The 18921-nt window shown below is 35.6% G+C and overlaps 1 protein-coding gene across 23 annotated transcripts in view; it reads right to left on the bottom strand.

Moving 5' to 3' along the window:
• ERBIN (erbb2 interacting protein) overlaps positions 1–18921 on the bottom strand; it is a 118248-nt gene that overhangs the window by 41219 nt on the left and 58108 nt on the right. For all 23 annotated transcript variants that reach the window (XM_021076809.1, XM_021076804.1, XM_021076799.1 and 20 more), the window contains 6 exons: positions 11105–11179; positions 9810–9954; positions 8246–8318; positions 7547–7676; positions 7012–7127; positions 5362–5431 (listed from right to left, as the gene is read on the bottom strand). In XM_021076809.1, the coding sequence (XP_020932468.1) occupies positions 5362–5431; positions 7012–7127; positions 7547–7676; positions 8246–8318; positions 9810–9954; positions 11105–11179 (609 nt within the window). The remainder of the gene's footprint in view (positions 1–5361; positions 5432–7011; positions 7128–7546; positions 7677–8245; positions 8319–9809; positions 9955–11104; positions 11180–18921) is intronic.

Genomic DNA, 18921 nt, shown 5'->3' with positions numbered 1-18921 from the left:
GCTACAGCTCCGACTGGACTCCTAGCCTGGGAACCTCCATATGCAGCAGGAGCGGCCCTAGAAAAGGAAAAAATAATAATAATAATAATAATAAAAGAATGGAGAAACCAAGAGCACAGAAACCAGGACCTAAAACAAGTTGACAGGTGGTGATGGTGATGGTGGCTCATGGCTACTGGAACTGTTCTACACATGCCTACTTGGATATACCAAAGATGCTTCAAACTCAATAAACCTAATGGGAACTTAAACATATTTCTTTCTCTGGAGTTCCCTATCTTGGTAATGGTATCAATATCCGCCTAGTCACTCAAGCCAAATCTCTAAGGCTAATCTTTGCTTTTACTCTCTTCTTACAAACATGCATTCTTCATATGCCCTTTTAAGTTATGTCCTAAATATATAGTCTCTTCTCTAGCCCTGTTATCATTACTTTGTATCAGCCAAAATGTTCTGTTGCCTTGAGAATGGAAATGCCCTCCAAAAGGTCTTCCCCCCCCTTTCTGCTAAATTCATCTTCCATAATGTAGCCCCCAAGGCCTTTGTAATATATCAATCCGATCATGCCATTTGCCTGCTCATCCATTACATTGGTTCCTTATCTCCTACAACAGATTTTGACATGTACCCAGCATCACTTCTCCTATGTAAAAGATAATATATATGAATAATCGATCATGACTATAACAACCAAACACCCAACTTGCCTTGACATTCCTATTTTACACATGCTGTTCTCACAATTATCATAGAGGCCCCTTTCACTATCAAGTGTCCTAGTACAGACAATAAATTATGGTCAATCTAATTACAACAATTTTCTACTGGGCCTGAGTTGGCTTTAGAATACTTTAAAAAAAAAAATCATAACTTATCAAAGTTGACATCCAAGATTAAAAAATCTATTTGCCATCTCTGAAATACAGTGCAAGTTCCTTTGAATGGCATACAAGATCCTCTATGACTTGGTCCCTGTCTACCTCTTTGAGCTCATGTCCTACTCTTCCATCCCACAGATTATGCTCTAATCCCAAAACCACTTGGAGAGTTAGTGAATATACTACACTCTTCCGCTTTCTTTCTTTAATGCTACTACTCATTTGAGAAAATTTTACTTATTCTTTTAGGCACTGTAGGCACCTCCTTCTCTAGGAAACCCACTTTAAAACCTCAAGTTATGCTCCCATTCTCTGACCCTGAAACCTACAGCCCTACCAAGTCTTTTACCACACTATACTAAACGATCTTCTTAATATCCATTTTTGGCTCCACCTTAGTCTGTCTGCCACAAAGTGTTATTCAATAAATGGTTCTTAAATAAGAATGACAAAAATAAATGAGGGAATGAATATTCAATTGTTCTGTTCAAGCCTTCAGAAAGACTTATGAAAAATTATGTTATTGCATGTATTGCCTATAGGTTTATTCCCTACATGGTCAGTGAAATGTCCAGGAGAAATTTATTTTCATTATTTATAATCAAACTACTTTAGGTATTTTTTCGCCTACACTTTGTTTTTTTACATCAAAATGACTACCTCATACTGTAAGGGAGATTTTATAACATACAAAACATTACATATGTTTTACTTTTTTGCTACTTTGTCAAACTGAGGAAAACACAAAGCTCCCCATCACCACAATTTTGCTTTAAATAACTAACAAATTGGGGTGCAAGGAGATGAATGAGGTAACACTAAATATGAAGAAACTATACAGATATCAGATATTTTCACTGAGTCAGCTGGCATAATTTGCTGGCATTGATTTACCCATAACAGTTTACTATACTAACAGTTTGGTCCACAAGTTCAGGAGCTATGTCTCATTAATACTGTTGTTAAGTACCTGGCATAAGCCAGGGCCCAGCAAATGTTTTGTGAATCCAGCTGTTAAAGTTGAAATCAAGTTTCATATGAAAATATTCTTTTTTGGGGTGGGGGGGATAAGGTGGCATGTGGAAGTTCCCAGGCCAGGGAATCAAACCCGAGCCACAGCAGGGTCAACACTGGATCCTTACTCCACTGAACCACCATGGAACTCCTCAAATGTAAATATTCAATTAAGAGAGATTAGGTAGTTAAGAGTTCCATATATATGAAGGCATACATTTAAAAGACGTAGGGAGTTCCTGTCGTGGCACAGCGGAAACGAATTCGACTAGGAACCATGAGGTTGCGGGTTCAATCCCTGGCCTCGCTCAGTCCCTGAGCTGTGGTGCAGGTCGCAGATGCAGCTCAGATCTGGCATTGCTGTGGCTCTGGTGTAGGCCGGCAGCTATAGTTCTGATTAGACCCCTAGCCTGGGAACTTTCTCGTGCCGCGGGTGCGGCCCTGAAAAGACAATAACAATAATAAAAAAAAAAATTAAAAAAATAAAAGATGTAGTAACCACTTGTGTTCAAGTTCTAATAAAAGCAAAAGTATCCTCATTTTATATTTCTTTTTCTAATTCATAGGACAAATAAATGCTACAGACTGATTCATAAGTATGGATCAACATTAACTTAAAGCTCTTAAGACAGTTAAGAATTAGGTGGAAAGGAGTTCTCAGCTATAAGCTTCGAGAAACCTGAAATACAGATAAGAGGGCTTCTTTACTGTCATAACATATCAAGGTTGTTAATATAATCCAAAAGAAGAATATAATCCTGTCTCCCAAGCAAATCTGACTATGGAATTTATGACTATAAGACTAACTAGTGTATCCAAACCTTGGGAAAATACAGCTTTAGATAAATGCTTCAAGTCAAATATTAAGCATTTATTTATTAAAAAGGTAAGTTAATTTTATATTGTTTTGTTAAAAAACATTTACTACTAAGAAAACCTAAGAATACATATAGAGAAGAGGTTTTCTCATAATTACAGATAATAAGGCAGCCCTTAATTTTTCTTTACTTTTTGCTTAGAACTATAATCCATTGTTTTGGTGATGTTTTACAGGTGATTTCTTATCTGTTGAAGGAGATTTACAATAGTCTACACTGTGAAGCCTTAAGACTAAGAATTAGACACTTCAAATTATACCCAAAATACATTTATGTAGATGTTTTTAACAGGTGAACTATTCTTTAGAACTATAAAGTACTAACATTTAATTCAAACACCAAGGCAAATATGGAAATACTAATCTACTAACTGTCCAAATGAAATTTAGCTAGAGTACTAAGATATACTCACTGCCGCAAACTTCTTCTTTCCCATGCACTATAATGCACTTAAATTAGGTTTCCATTCCCATAATTCCACCAAAAGTACTCCTCCTCAACATCAGTAATGAACACTATCTTCACAAGCACAATGGTCAATCAGCAGTTCTCATCTCCCTGACTCATCAACAACATCTGATATAGTAGATCTTTCCTAAAGTACTTCCTTCAGATGGCTCTCTAGATAAAACACTCTCCTCATTGGCTGGTGCTTCTCTTTCTCCTTTTGGGATCCCTTTTGTCTCTGAGTTCAATGTGGCTTTTTTGTTTCTTTTCATTTTTTCTTTTTTATAGCCACTCCTGTGGCATGTGGAAGTTCCCCAGCTAGGGGTCAAATCAGAGCTGCAGCCTGCAGCAATGCCAAGATCCCTAACCCACTGAGCGAGGCCAGGGACCAAACCTGCATCCTCATGGATACGAGTCAGGTTCTTAACCTGCTGATTCACAACAAGAACTTCTCCTGAGTTCAATGCTTTATTTTTTTTCTTCTCTATCTTTTTTCCCTACTAATCTCATGTACTTCTACAGGGTGAAATCCCTTTTTTTGTGCAGTGTTGGCTCCCAAATTTTATCTCCAGCCAATAACTGAGTTCCAAACATAGATATTCAACTACTGACTTGACATTCCTGCTTTAATATCTGTTACGATTACTCAAATTTTAAAATGTCAAAAAATCAGTCTATTCATTTCATCCTCAAACTACTACTCTCCTTCTTCCTTACCTCAGAAAACAGCAACTCTAATACTGTACTTTCTCAGGCTTAAAACCTAAGAGGCATACCTGCTTCAGTTCTTTCAAGTTTCACATTTAGCTCATCAATAAGCCCCTCTGGCAATCTCTTAAAAATGCAGCCCAAGAGTTCCACTGTGGCTCAGCAGGTTAAGGATCTTTCTTATCCTAATTTATAGAACAGCACTGCCAAACTGCTATGGCATAGGTACAAGCCCTGGCCCAGGAACTTCTGCATGCCGCAGGCACAGCCAAAAATAAATAAATAAATTTAAAAATAATAAAAAATGTTTAAAATGCACCCTAAACCCGAACTCTTCTCACCGTCTCCACTACTATCATACTAGGTGAAGCCTAGCAACATCTCCTTCTAAATTAACTCCAATAGCTTCCTAAATTGGAGTTCCAATACAGATATCCCACTCCCAACCTCAGCATCCATAGTGCATTCCTCATACAACAGCCAGGATGACCTTTTAAAAATTCGAATCATATCATTTCTTAGTATAAAATATTTCAACAGATTTCTATCTAAAACCCCAAGTGATTAGTATGGCCTACAAGGTCCTATGTGATCTAGTCTCAATTTCCTCTCTGATCTAATTCTTAAACAACTCTCCCCCTTGCTCACTACATTCCAATCCACTGGGATTTTATCTATTCTTCAGTTACACTAAGTATCAGGGCCTTTATTCTTAGTATTCTTTTCCTCTCTCCCAATTCACGAAATGCCTCGCTCTTCATTTCATCTGCTCTACTGTTTCCTTCTTCAGACAGATACTTTCTAAATCACTCTATTTAAAACAGGATATTTACTCTGACCCTGCTACTTTTCCAATGCCCATCAGCTTTATTTTTCTCTATAGTTCTGAAACATTATTATATAGTTACTTATCTCCTTCTCCCATGAGAATATAAACTCAATGAGAATGTAAGAATTTTATTTGCTTCATCAGTATAATTTCAGCTCTCAGAGAAGGTACATGGCCTACTGTAAGCTTTCAAAAATGTTTGTCAAACAAAGAAAAATCCAAGGAGTAACTCTTAATTCTTTAGAAACACTTATTTAAGTATGTGAAAGTGCTTGACTCAATGCATAATTTAAATTATCAAGTTTATACAGATATATGCCACAGAGGACCTCTATAAAACCTTTAAAAAGCTAGGGAGCATTTTGTCTGATTTGCTAATCTAATACATCTTTTCTACGGATTTAGGAGAAGTTAGACAAGCCCAACAGGACCTATTGTTCATGAATCTATACATATTTCACAAAAGTTATCTATTATCTAAATATTTTCCACATGTATATATGATTTTACATGTGTACCAGAGTAGAAGGGCTCTTAAATAATCCTATGTAAATCAGAATGTACCATCATACAGAACAACTGGAATTTATACAATCAGAATGCCTACCTGATTATCTGAGAGCCACATAGCAGTCAATTGCTGTAGCTTTGTAAAGCTAAAGGGCAAATTCTTTAATCTGAGAAAAAACACAAACAAAAATTAAACTTTAAAAATAAGAAATGTTAAAATGAGAGCTAAATCTAGTGGTATTTGAAACAATGTTACATTATTGCACATGAAAACAGGAGAAAAATATTTAATTTAGGAGAAAATCCAATATAGGTTTTTGAACAGAATTTAAGACAAAATACTATCCAGTTTTATAAAAATTCATTTTTAAAATATAATTCTTCAACTATTCCTACCTCAGTGCAAAGGCAAGGACAAATTAAGTTATGTCTCACAAAATTGCTTTGGATATTTTATTTGCATCAAGAGAGAACTGTTACAGGAATCACTCTTAATAAGAGTTTGTTTTAAACACTGCACTCTTTTTATTTCTTTGTGAGCCAGCACTTTGATACTCAAGGAGACTATTTTAACATCATTATGAATAAAATTAAAGTAAGAGGAACACTAAGTAGAATGTTAAACTGTAAGTGCACCCTATCTAAAACAGAATGGATATTTAAACCTTTTATCTTATGCCTATTCTTCCATGGCTAACTTCCCAAGAACCCAGGGAATATAGAAGTTCAGCATGCTGGAATTTAGGGCTCTGGTTTTAAGGGTACAAAGCATGGGCTGAAACAAGGATTTAATTTTAAAGGGGGGGTGCAGGAGTTCTTAAATAAAATGGAAGAGTCTGAATATCCTTAGTGAGAAAACTGAGTTTACATTTCAGCTCTACTTTATAAGTCATGTGAATCACCTTAAATCTTAGTCTTAATTTTATTCTGCATAAAAGGGGAATATCTGTTTCATAATTTCATAGGGCTGTTTTGAATACTTCGTAAGATACTATAAAACAAAATGTAAAAAAATTCTCTACAAATGTTCTTTTATCATTATTAGTATCTATACATGAGGAAAAATTATGGACAATCTGTTCTTAACTTAAACACAGTACCAATTTAGCATCCCTAGTGATGATTTGCTCTGCACCTTGTCTGTGCTGTCCAAGTTATCTGAAGGGGTATCTAAGCACACCTTTGCCCAGATTAATACAAGTAGATTAGATTAAAAGCTACTTTGGGAGTTCCTGTTGTGGCTCAGCAACAACAAAACCAACTAGTATCCATTAGGATACAAGTTTGATCCCTGGCCTTGCTCAGTGGGTTAAGGATCTGGTATTGCCACAAGATGCAGTATAGATCGGCTTAGATCTGGTCTTGCTGTGGCTGTGGAGTTCCTTGAGGCCTGGGAACTTCCATATGCCATAGATGCGGCTGTGAAAAGAAAAAGAAAAAAAATAAAAGCTACTTCGTTTAACAGCACTACTAAGGCAAGGATCTTACTTTAGGAATAAAAAATGGTTACTTTAAGTACAGAATTAAGACTGTATAGCTAAAGCTGACACAAAATGAACCATGACACATAATCACAGTGTGATAATTGACATCAGGTAAAATTAAATCACTCTTTCAAATGAAAATTCTACTCAAAAAACAGAAATATATATGAAAAAGAAAACATGCATTAAATTTTCTATCACATACAATGAAACTAATTTCATCCAACAGATGTCTTCTATAAACCAATTACATTGTTACAAACCTATTATCACTTAGATTAATGACTTTTAATTTTTGCATATCACCCATTTCCTCTGGAAGTGTCTCAAGTTTATTGGAATGGAGAAACAGCACAGTTATATTTTTCCAGCTTCCAATCTGAAAGAGAAATACAGAATTAGGCACCAAAACTTTAGCCTCAAAGGGTGGGGGGAAAAAAATGTATATATGTAAGGATAACTTGATCCCCTTGCTGTACAGTGGGAAAAAAAATAAATTATTAAAAAAACAAAACAAAACTTTAGCCTACTGCTTAACATATGTAAGTATCATTTTTAAAAGTTATAAAAATACTCTTCTCATTTATAAAAGGAATTATATTTTCCCTTTTTAATTATTAACCTTCATATATGAAGAGGAGTATTTAGGTATCTCTTGCAAATCAATATAGATAATTATTATTCAGAAAGCAAATAACTTAGTTACATAATTATCTATGAATAAAGAAAACCACACTTGATAGCTATAAATAATAATTAGAAAAAATAAATACTCAAAGCAAATTTAAAATACAGTACCTCCGGGGGTAACTGTTGTAAGTAATTATGATCTGCAGCAAAGGTTCTTATATTAGTAAGCTGCCCAACAGATGAAGGCAAAGCTTCAAGTTCATTGAAGCTACAATCCAGTTCTTCTATTGATATTAACCTTTAATTAAAAAAAAACATCTTTTTAAAGATTTCCTGTATACAATCCAACACTTTAGGAACACATGAACATCTGAACTTGACTTTAACAAACCTAGAAAAAAAAAATCTATTTTCTTTAAGCTAAACTTCACCAATAAAAATCAGCCTACCTTTATTATAAATAAACCCAACCTGCAACATGCAATCAACTGCCTTTTTTTGTTTTGCTTTCTAGAGCCACACCCACGGCATATGGAAGTCCCCAGGCTAGGGGTCGAACAGGAGTCACAGCTGCTGGCCTACACCACAGCCACAGCAATGTGGGATCTGCACCATGTCTGCGACCTACGCCGCAGCTCGTGGCAACACTGGATCCTCGACCCATTGTGTGAGGCCAGGGATCAAACCCAAGTCCTCATGGAAACTGTTGGATTAATTTCCGCTGAGCCACAACGGGAACTCCAATCAACTGCTTATTTAAAGGTTTCTGGAATATCCTTTAAATGTTATGCAGTTACCTGAAAAAAAATATGGCATGATGAAGTGAAAGTAAAACCTTCTAGTTCCATTAATTCACAAAAATCTTACCCTCCTATAGAGTCTGGTAGATATATTAATTGATTTTCATCTATTTTAAGAGTTGTTACATTCTTCAATGAACCTATTGAGGGAAGAAATAATATACAATTTTCCATCTGGAACTAGAAGTAAGTCAACCAACAGTAAATGTAGGCACATACTATGCTTAACATGAATCATAAAGAAATTTTACAAACCAACCTATCTAAAAGAGACACTACCCCAACCCCATCAACTCTCTATTCTCTTATCTTACATTTTCAATTCACATGTACATTTTATCTTTTTAGTGTATGTTTATTGATTTAACCCTCACTAAAATGTAATCTTCATAAGAATATGGAGCCTGGTCTCCTTTGCTCACTGTTGTAGCCATGCTCCTTAAAACAGTGCCATCAGGGCACAGTGAAGACGCACAATACAAACTGAAGGTATTAGTGGATTAAAGAAGTGATAGTATGAAGGTAGTTTTCTTAAGTGTATAACAAACTACATATTCTACATATTCTATGTATACTAAATACTAAAATAATAAGAATGGAGTTTAAAATTAAGGGTTGAATAAATTATGGTAGAATTTGCAAACTGTAAGCTGAGCTAAAACAGTTGTGCAATTTAACTGCAAATACGTAAGCATTTTTTTTCTTTTTTCTTTTTTTTCCTTCTTTTTACGGACACACCTGCGGCTCATGTAAGTTTCCAGGCTAAGAGTCAAATTGGAGCCACGGTTGCAGGCCTATACTATAGCCACGGCAACACCAGATTCAGGCTGCATCTACGACCGAGGCTGCAGTTTGCAGCAACCTTAACCCAATGACCAAGGCCAGGGATTGAACTCACAATCTCATGGAGACTATGTCAGGTTCTTAAACCTATGAGCCACAATGGGAACTCCTATAAAAATATCTTTGATTTCTGTATTTAAATATCACGGAAGATGCCAAGATTGAAAATTTTGGTTCTTTAAAAAAGTAAGTAAATTCCCTTGATGCATCATCAGACAAGCAACTACACAAATACAGCTGACCCTTGAACAACACAGGTTTGAAACGCCCAGGTCCATTTACATACAGATTTTTTTTCAATAGGAAATACATGACCCACAGTTGGTTGAGTCCACAGATAAATTGTATGAGATTTTTCTACTGTTGTACAAGGGTCAACCCTTCTCGTTGTTCAAGGGTCAACTATATAGACTTTCACATGACTTGCTGAACTGATCTATCTTCTCGCCTGGGAGTCTAAAATGAAGTTAAGACTAAAAGTTACTAGATAAGGGTTATGATCAAGTTTTAAACCAAGTTTAGATAAACTAACCTCTTTTAAAGAATTCAAAATGTATTGAAGTGATAAAAATGATATTTTCTTAAAATAAGGAAAAAACAGAGTAAACTGTATAACTGATCAAACCAGGAAAAAATTCAAATAAGATCTATGACTACAGGGTATAGAAGAACTAGCTCATAACAAATAAAATTTGATACATAGAAGCTTTGAATCAACCAATGGCAATAAGTTTCTCAGATTTGATATCATTAAAAATTAATTACATGAACTAGAAAGTGATACAAACCAATAGTCTCAGGCAGTTGTTGAAGTGAATTGCTTGATAAGAGGAGGTCTTGAAGGTTTTCACATGCTGAAATTCCTTCTTCAACCACTTCAATATTATTTTTAGAAACATCCAAATATGTGAGCTGTTTCAAACTACCGATAAACTATAGGTACAAAACAAGAAATCTAATGACTCCATCAACAGTAAGTTTAAAACACTTAGATAATAAACCTAATGCCAATTATAATTTATAATTAAATGTTTACATGAGAGAGAATTCATCATGTTTTTTAACATGATGTAATTGTAATGCATTCAGTAATAAAGCTAAGAGCTAAGAGCTCCTACCAATTTTAGCCCAGGAGAGAGACAACAGATATATACTTTTCTTTGGGCACTGGAAAGAAGAGCTGACCATCATTAGCTAGGGAGAAGGCACATATGGGTATTCATATGGCTTTAGGTCTGAGAATGAACAAAATGTCAGCTGCTAAGAAACTACATAGAAAATAGTCTACTTTAACAATTCCCTGGGCATAATGAAATAGAACATAAAGTCAACTGAAATTGCACAGAAAGATATACCCCATGGCATTAAAAAGAGATTACAGCTGACCCTTGAACAACATGGGCTTAAACTTAATGGATCCACTTATATTTGGATGATTTTTCAACAGTAAATACCACCTACTAATCCATTTGAAGTAGGCTGAATCTGTGGATGCAGAACCTCAGGTTGGGAGGAGGAACCTTTGTCAGGTAGGAATCTCAGATAGGGAGGGCTGACTCAAAGATCTTCAACGGCACAGAGGTTTGGTGCCCTAATCCCTGAATTGTTCATGGGTCAATTCTATTTCACAAAAATTTATTATGGAAATTTTTTTTTCTTTTTAGTGCCACACCTGCAGCATATAAAGTTCCTGGGTTAAGAGTTGAATTGGAGCTACAGCTGCTAGCTTACATAACAGCCACAGCAACACAGGATCCAGGCTGCATCTGCAACCTATACCATTACTTGTGGCAACAACAAAGCCTTAACCCACTGACTGAACAAGGATCAAACCCACAACCTCACAGACAATAGTTGGGTTCTTGTTGTTGCTGAGCCACAAGAGCAACTCCCTATTATGGAAATTTTATAATTTTAATCAAGAATGTGTTGACAGTTAAAAAAAAAAAGTGATTTGTTTCTATCTAACAGTATTAAGAATAATCACTTTTAAATTAATTAAGACTTACTTGAAAATGTGTAATTGATAAAAATGTAAAGGATAGATAGCAATAAAAAGAAGTCTAAAACTTGATGTACATACCCCTGGAATAAAAGTCAGTCTATTACCATCCATCCAAAATTCTTTCAATCCACTTAGTTGCTCAAGTACTTCAGGCTGTTTAGATAAAGAGGCAAGAGGGAGAGATTGATTAATTTACCTGAATATACTAATTTGGCAAAAGATGCTCCCCTGGAAATTTCTTTTTTCTTTTCTTTTTTAGAGCTGCATCTGCAGCAAATGGAAGTTCCTGGGCTAGGGGTCGAATCAGTAATGCAGCTACCAGCCTACACCACAGCCACAGCAATGCCTGATCCAACCTGCATATGTACCCTACACTGCAACTTGTGGCAACAATGGATACTTAACCCACTGAGCAAGGCGAGAGATCAGCCCCCATTGTCATGGACACTATATCAGTTCTTAACCTTAAGCTATAAGGGGAACTCCTTTTTTGGCCCCTGGGAATTTCTAGGGATAAATTTTAGTTTAAAATGTTTTTTAATTAGGAGGGGAAAAAAGCACAGCCAAGACTCAAGTCCTACTACTACATTACAGTTATTATACAAATATTACTAAATAGACATTTCACAACAGTAGACTGCATTAAATTTAGTTTTTGATTACATATCAGGCTCAAGTATTTATACAATAAAAATTAGACCCATTACTTTTAAGTATACAATAAAAACTTTCAATCATTATCTGTAAAAAGATGTAGACTTTAAGGCATCTGTAAAAAAAAAAATACAAAGATACTCCCTCTTGGAGTTCCCGTTGAGGCGCAGTGGTTAACGAATCCAACTAGGAACCATGAGGTTGTGGGTTCAATCCCTGGCCTTGCTCAGTGGGTTAAGGATCCGGCGTTGCCATGAGCTGCAGTGTAGGTCTCAGAGACGGCTCAGACCCTGCATTGCTGTGGCTCTGGTGTAGGCCAACGGCTACAGCTCCGATTAGACCCCTAGCCTGGGAACCTCCATATGCCCTGGAAGTGGCCTTAGAAAAGGCAAAAAGACAAAACAAAAAAAAAAAAAAAAAAAAACTCCCTCATGACTAAGAGAGAGGAAAAAGAAGTAAGGCAACATACATCTTAAATGTCCAATAATAAGGGAAAGCCAATTAAATCAAGTTAATGAATTCCTCTTTAAAAAATAGCCTATTTTCTGAGCTCTCTTGGAGCAATGACTGAAGATAAGAAACTTACATACTTCATTTTTCCTTTTTAAACTCAACATCACAGTACACACTGCATACACAGTAAAAGCATGATTCAGGGATCTCAATATCAACTTGAAAATAACAGTGGTTTCACTCAGTAATTTCATTTTAGCTATTAAGTAAAATTATAGAGAAGTATTTTATCTGAAAAAATTCCTAATCAGCACTCCCGTGGAGTTATTTTTGATTCAGAAGTACTATTCCTATTGCGTATGATGTTAGCTGTGGGTCTGTCAAATACAGTGTTTATTATGTTGAGGTATGTTCTTTCTAAGCCCTCTCGGACGTGCCTGTACCATGTTTCACAAGTTCCCAGGCCAAGGACTGAATCTGCACCAAAGCAGTGACCCAAGCCACAGCAGTGACAACACTGGATCCTTAATTTACAGAGCTACCAGGGAACACCTCTGAGTTATTATTTTTTTTAGCCATAAATGGATGTTGAATTTTATCAAAAGCTTTTTCTGCATCTACTGAGATGATCATGTGTTTTTTATTCTTCAGTTTGTTAAGGTGTATCACACTGATTGGTTTGCAAATATTTACAAAATCTTTGCATTCCTGGGATAAATAATGTATTGCCAGAATTGGTTTACTAATATTTTGTTGAGGATTTGTGCATCTATGTTCATCAGTGATACTGGCTAATAATATTCATTTTGTGATTATCTTTGGTTTTGATACTAAGGAGATAGTGACCTTACAGAGTAAGTTCCTGAACTTCTGGCTGTTGGGAGTTTCTAAATTATTGACTCAATTTCAGTGTTGGTAACTGGCCTGTTCATATTTTCTGTTTCTTCCTGGTTCAGTTTTGGGAGACAGTACCTTTCTAAGAATTTGTCCCTTTCTTCCAGGTCCAATTTATAGGCATACAGTTGCTTGTAGTAACTTCTTATGATCTTCTGCATTTCTGTTGTATCAGCTGTAATTTCTCCTTTTTCATTTCTAATTTTATTGATTTGGGCCCTCAATTTTTTTTTGTGATGAGTCTAGCTAAAGGTTTATCATTTTTGTTTATCTTTTCAAAGAGCCAGCTTTTAGTTTCCTTCATCTTTTCTATTGTTCTAAGTCTCCATTTCATTTATTCTTCACTGATCTTTATGATTTCTTTCCTTCTACCAACTTTTGGTTTTTGTTTGTTTTTGGTCTTTTTGTCCTTTCTAGGGCTGCACCTGTGGCATATGGAGGTTCCCAGGCTAGGGGTCGAATCGGAGTTGTAGCTGCCAGCCTACACCAGAGCCACAGCAACACCAGATCCAAGCCGTGTCTGCGACCTACACCACAGCTCATGGCAGCACCAGTTCCTTAACCTACTGAGTGAGGCCAGAGATTGAACCTGCAACCTCATGGTTCCTAGTTGGATTTGTTCCTACTGCACCACGATGGGAACTCCAACTTTTGGTTTTGTTGTTTTCTTTCTCTAGTTCCGTTACACATAAAGAAAGGATAGGTTGAGTTTTTGTTTTTTCTGTTTTTTATTAAATTTCCTGTGGTAAATTTGTCTGACTATAAACTTCCTTCTTACAATTGTTTTTGCAACATTCCATAGGTTTTACATCATCATGTTTCCATTTCTATTAGTCTCCAGGTATTTTATTATTTTCCCTTTCATTTCTTCAGTTAATCCCTTGGTTATTTAGTAGCAATTGTTTAGCCTCTGCATGTCTGTGTTTTTTTGTAGTTGTTTTCTTGTGGTTGACTTCTACCCTCATAGCACGCGGTCAGAAAAGATGCTTGATATAATTTCTGTTTCCTTAAATTTATCTAGGCTTGCTTTGTGGACCAGCATCTGATCTATCCAGGAAAATGTTCCATGTGCACTTGAAAAGAATGTGTATTCTACTGCTTTTAGATGGAATGAACTATAAATATAAGCATATTTATTGATCTGTCCATTTATTGATCTGTCCATTGATATTAGTGGAGTGTTAGAGTCCCCTGCTATTATTGTATTACTGAAAATTTCTCCTGTTATGTCTATTAATATTTTCCTTATATAGTAAGTTGCACCTGTGTTGGGTGCATATGTATTTACAACTATTAAATCTTTTGAGATTATCCCTTGATCATTATGTAATATTCTTTTTACCTCTTACAATAGACTTTACTGTATAGCCTATTTTGTCTCATGTAAATACTGCAACCCCAGTTTTTTTGTTTTTTTGTTTTCCATTTCATGGAGTACCATTTTCCATCCCCTCACTTTAGTATGGATATGCCTCTAGATCTGAAGTGAGTCTCTCAAAGGCAGCAAATACATGGGTCTTGTTTTTGAATCCATTCAGGCTTTTGTTACTGGGGGTTTTGTGACCACACCCCTGGTCAGGGATTGAACCTGTGCCAAGGCAGCAACTCAAGCCACTGCAGTGACAATTCCAGGATCCTTAATCCACTATGGTACAAGGGAATGCTCACTCTCCCTATCTTTTTGTTGGAACATTTTTTTTCTTTTTACAGCCACATCTGCGGCATATGGAAGTTCCTAAGCTAGGGGTCGAATCACAGCTACAGCTGCAGTCTATGCCACAACCACAGCAACACCAGGGAATCTGCAAACTATGCTGGATCCTTAACCCACTGAGCGAGGCCAGGAATTAAACCTTTATCCTAAGAGAGACAGTATCAGGTCCTTAACCTGATGAGCAACAAACAGGAACTCCCTGGTTGGAACATTTACTTTATTTACATTTAAGGTAATTATCAACATGTATGTATGTTCTTCCTGTCATTTTGTTAACTGTTTTGGACTTGTTTTGTAGGACTTTCCCCCCCTTTCTTCTTTTGTTCTCTTCTCTTGTGATCTGATGAGTATCTTCAGTGTTTTGTTTGGATTCCTTTTTCTTTATCATATATCTAGTATAGATTTTTGTTTTGTGGTCACGAGATTATTGTTAGGAGTCTGTGTGTATGTGTGTGTATGTGTGCGTGCTTGTTTTAAGTTGCTGTTCTCGTAATTTCAAGTGTATTTTAGATACCCTTCATCTTCACTCTCTTTCCCTTATGATTACTGTTTTTGATATTATATTTTACATCTAATTATTTCATGTATCGCTAACTGCTTATTGTGGATACAAATGATTTTTCTTCCCTACTAGCTTTTATACATGGATGTATTTTATGTATCGCTAACTGCTTTATTGTGGATATAAATGATTTTTCTTCCCTACTAGCTTTTATACATGGATGATTTCATACTTTATTGTATGTTTGCTTTTACCAGTGAGCTTTTCCATTTTGTAATTTTCTTGTTTCTAGTTGTGGCCTTTTATTTTTGGCTTAGAGAAGTTTCTTTAACATTTGTTGTAAAAGGTTTGGTGGTGCCAAATTCTTTTTTTCCTTCTTTTTTTTTTTCATTTTATGGCCGCAATTGCAGCATATGAAAGTTTCTGGGCTACGGATCAAATCAGAGCTGCAGCTGCCAGCTTATGTCATAGCCATAACAACGCCAGATCCAAGCTGCGTCTGCAACCCATACCACGGCTCACAGCAATGCCAGATCTCTAACCCATAGAGTGAGGCCAGGAATCAAACCCACATCCTCATAGATAATAATAGTTGGGTTCTTAACCCCCTGACCCACAGTGGGAATTCCTGGTAGTGCTAAATTCTTTCACCTTTTGCTTGTCTGTAAAGCATTTGATTTCTCCATCAAATCTGAAAAAGAGCCTTTCTGGGTAGAGTATTCTTGGATGTATATTTTTCTCTTTCATCACTTTACATACATCATGACACACCCTTCTGACTGCAGAGCTTCTGCTGAAAAATCAGTTGATAGCTTTATGGGAGTTCCCTTGTAAGTTATTTGTTGCTTTTTTCCTTGTTGCTTTTTATATTTTCTCTTTAATTTCCATCATTTTGGTTATAATGTGTTGTGGCATATTACTCTGTGAGTTAATCCTGTATGGGATTCTGTGCTTCCTGGACTGGGGTGACTGTTTCCTTCCCCAGGTCAGGGAAGTTTTCAGCTATTATCTCTTAAAATGTTTTCTCAGGTCCTTTCTCTCTCTCCTTTCCTTATGGAAACTCTATAATGTGAATATTAGCTTCCTTGATGTTGTCCCAGATGCCTCAAATTGTCCTCATTTCTTTCTTTTTTCCTTTCTTTTCTGGTATCATACTCAATGGTGAAAAACTGAAAGCATTTCCTCTAAGGTCAGGAAGAAGACAAGGATGCCCACTTTTGCCACTTTTACTCAACATGGTTTTAGAAGTCCTAGCTATGGCAATCAGAGAAAAAAAAAGAAATAAAGGAATCCAAATTGGAAAAGAAGTAAAACTGTCACTCTCTGAGATGACATGATGCTATAAACAGACAATCCTAAAGATGCTACCAGGAAACTACCAGAGCCCATCAATGAATTCAGTAGCATTCCTAAATACAAAATTGCTATAAATAAATCTGTTGCCATTTATATACACTAACAATGAAATGTCAAAAAGAGAAATTAAGGAAACAATCTCATTTACCACCACATCAAAAAGAATAAAATACCTAGGAACAATCTACCTAAAGAGGCAAAATACCTATACTCCAAAAACTATAAGACAGTGATGAAAGAAACTGAAGACAACATAGATGGTTGGAAGAATCAATATTGATAATCTGACCACAGCACCCAAAGAAATCAACTGATTCAATGCAAACTCTATTAAAGTTGGCATCTTCCATAGAGCTAGAATAAAAAATTTTTCAGTATTTATGGAAATCCTAAAGACTCCAAATAGCCTAAACAATCATGAGAAAAAAGAAGAGAGCTGGAGGAATCACACTCCCAGACTTTAGACTACACTACAAAGGTATAGTAGTCAAAACCAGTATAGTACTGACACAAAACAGAAATATGGATTACTGGAATAGGACAGAAAGCCCAGAAATAAATTCATGCAATTAATATATGACAAAAGAGGCAGTCAATTAATATATGACAAAAGAGGCAAGAATATAATATACAATGGAGAAAAGATGGTCTCTTCAATAAGTGGTGCTGGGAAAACTGTACAGCTACATGTATAAGAATGAAAATAGAACACTCTCTAACAACATATACAAAAATAAACTCAAAATGGATTAAAAACCTAAATGTAAGACCATATACTATGAAACTTCTAGAGGAAAACACAGAACACACTTTAACATAAATGGCGGCATTATTTTTTTGGATCCACCTCCCAGAGTATTGAAAATAAAAACAAAAACAACCAAAAGGGACCTAACAAAACTTAAAAGCTTTTTACACAGCAAAGGAAACCATAAACAAATGAAAAATCAGCCTACAGGATGGCAGAAAATATTTCTGAACAGTAAGAGGTACAAGGGATTAATTTCCAAAATACATGAACCAGCTCATGCAGCTCAGTAACAAAAAACAAACAACCTAATTGAAAAATGAGCAGAAGACCTACATAGACATTTCTCCAAAGAAAACACACAGATGACAAACAGAAACATGCCCAACATCATTAATTATTAAAGCAATGCAAATCAAAACTGTAATGAGGTGTCATTAAAATGTCTACAAATAAAAAATGCTGGAGACAGTTATGGAGAAAAGGGAAGCCTCTACACTGTTGATGGGAATATAAATTGGTGAAGCCACGATGGAGAACAGGATGGAGATGCCTCAGAAAACTAAAAATAGAGTTGCCATATGATCCAGCAATCCCACTCCTGGGCATCTATCTAGACAAATCTCTAATTTGAAAAGATATATGCACTCCTATGTTCACTGTAGTGCTATTTATAATAGCCAAGACACTGAAACAACCTAAATGTCCACTGGCAGATGAATGGATAAAGAAGATGTTGGGGGTGGGGGGGCTAGTGTGTGTGTCTGCATATACACACTCACACACAATGGATTATCACTCAGCCATAAAAAAGACCAAAATAATGCTATTTGCAACAACATGGATAGAACTAGAGAGAGATTATTATATTAAGCAAAGTAAGTCAAAGACAAATATCATGTGATGATCATTTACACATGGAATCTATAAAAATGACACAAACTTATTTACACTACAGAGGTAAACTCAGAAACACAGAAAACAAACCAAAGGGGACAGTGAGGGTGGGGTGGGGTAGGGTGACAAGAGATAAATTAGTTGGGATTAGTATATATATACTACTATATATAAAATAAGTAAATAATATATATATACACTACTACATATAAAATAATGAGGACTGTATATCACACAGAAGTATAAACTCCTATAATAATCTATAATGGAAAAGAATCTGAAAAATATATATGTATATCCAACTAACTCACTCTGCTGCAAACTTGAAACAATACAACACTGTAAATTACTTATACTTCGATTAAAAAGAGAAGTACTTTTCCTGATGCATTCAAGTCTGAGGAAATAATTTCCCTTATAATCTCTAAGTTTCTACTTGCCATACCTAAAATCTTTTTATTACCTTTTCCATGGTTTTCTCATCAATTTTACCCTTTTACTCTCACTCCTGTCAAATCTGTTTATTTTATCTGTTTAATTTTCCATGTTAAGAACTTTCATATCTGTACCTTGTCTCTCCAAAATATGTGTATATCTTTACCCAATTTTATACTTGAAAAATGCAGAAAAATAAATACATTAATTTTCACATTTTCTTCTTGATCAAATGTAAGACT

This window comes from Sus scrofa, chromosome 16 (assembly GCF_000003025.6).
Source record: "Sus scrofa isolate TJ Tabasco breed Duroc chromosome 16, Sscrofa11.1, whole genome shotgun sequence".
Classification (NCBI taxonomy): Eukaryota; Metazoa; Chordata; class Mammalia; order Artiodactyla; family Suidae; genus Sus; species Sus scrofa.
Note: the sequence above shows the minus strand (reverse complement) of the source record. Positions and strands in the feature narration are given on the sequence as shown.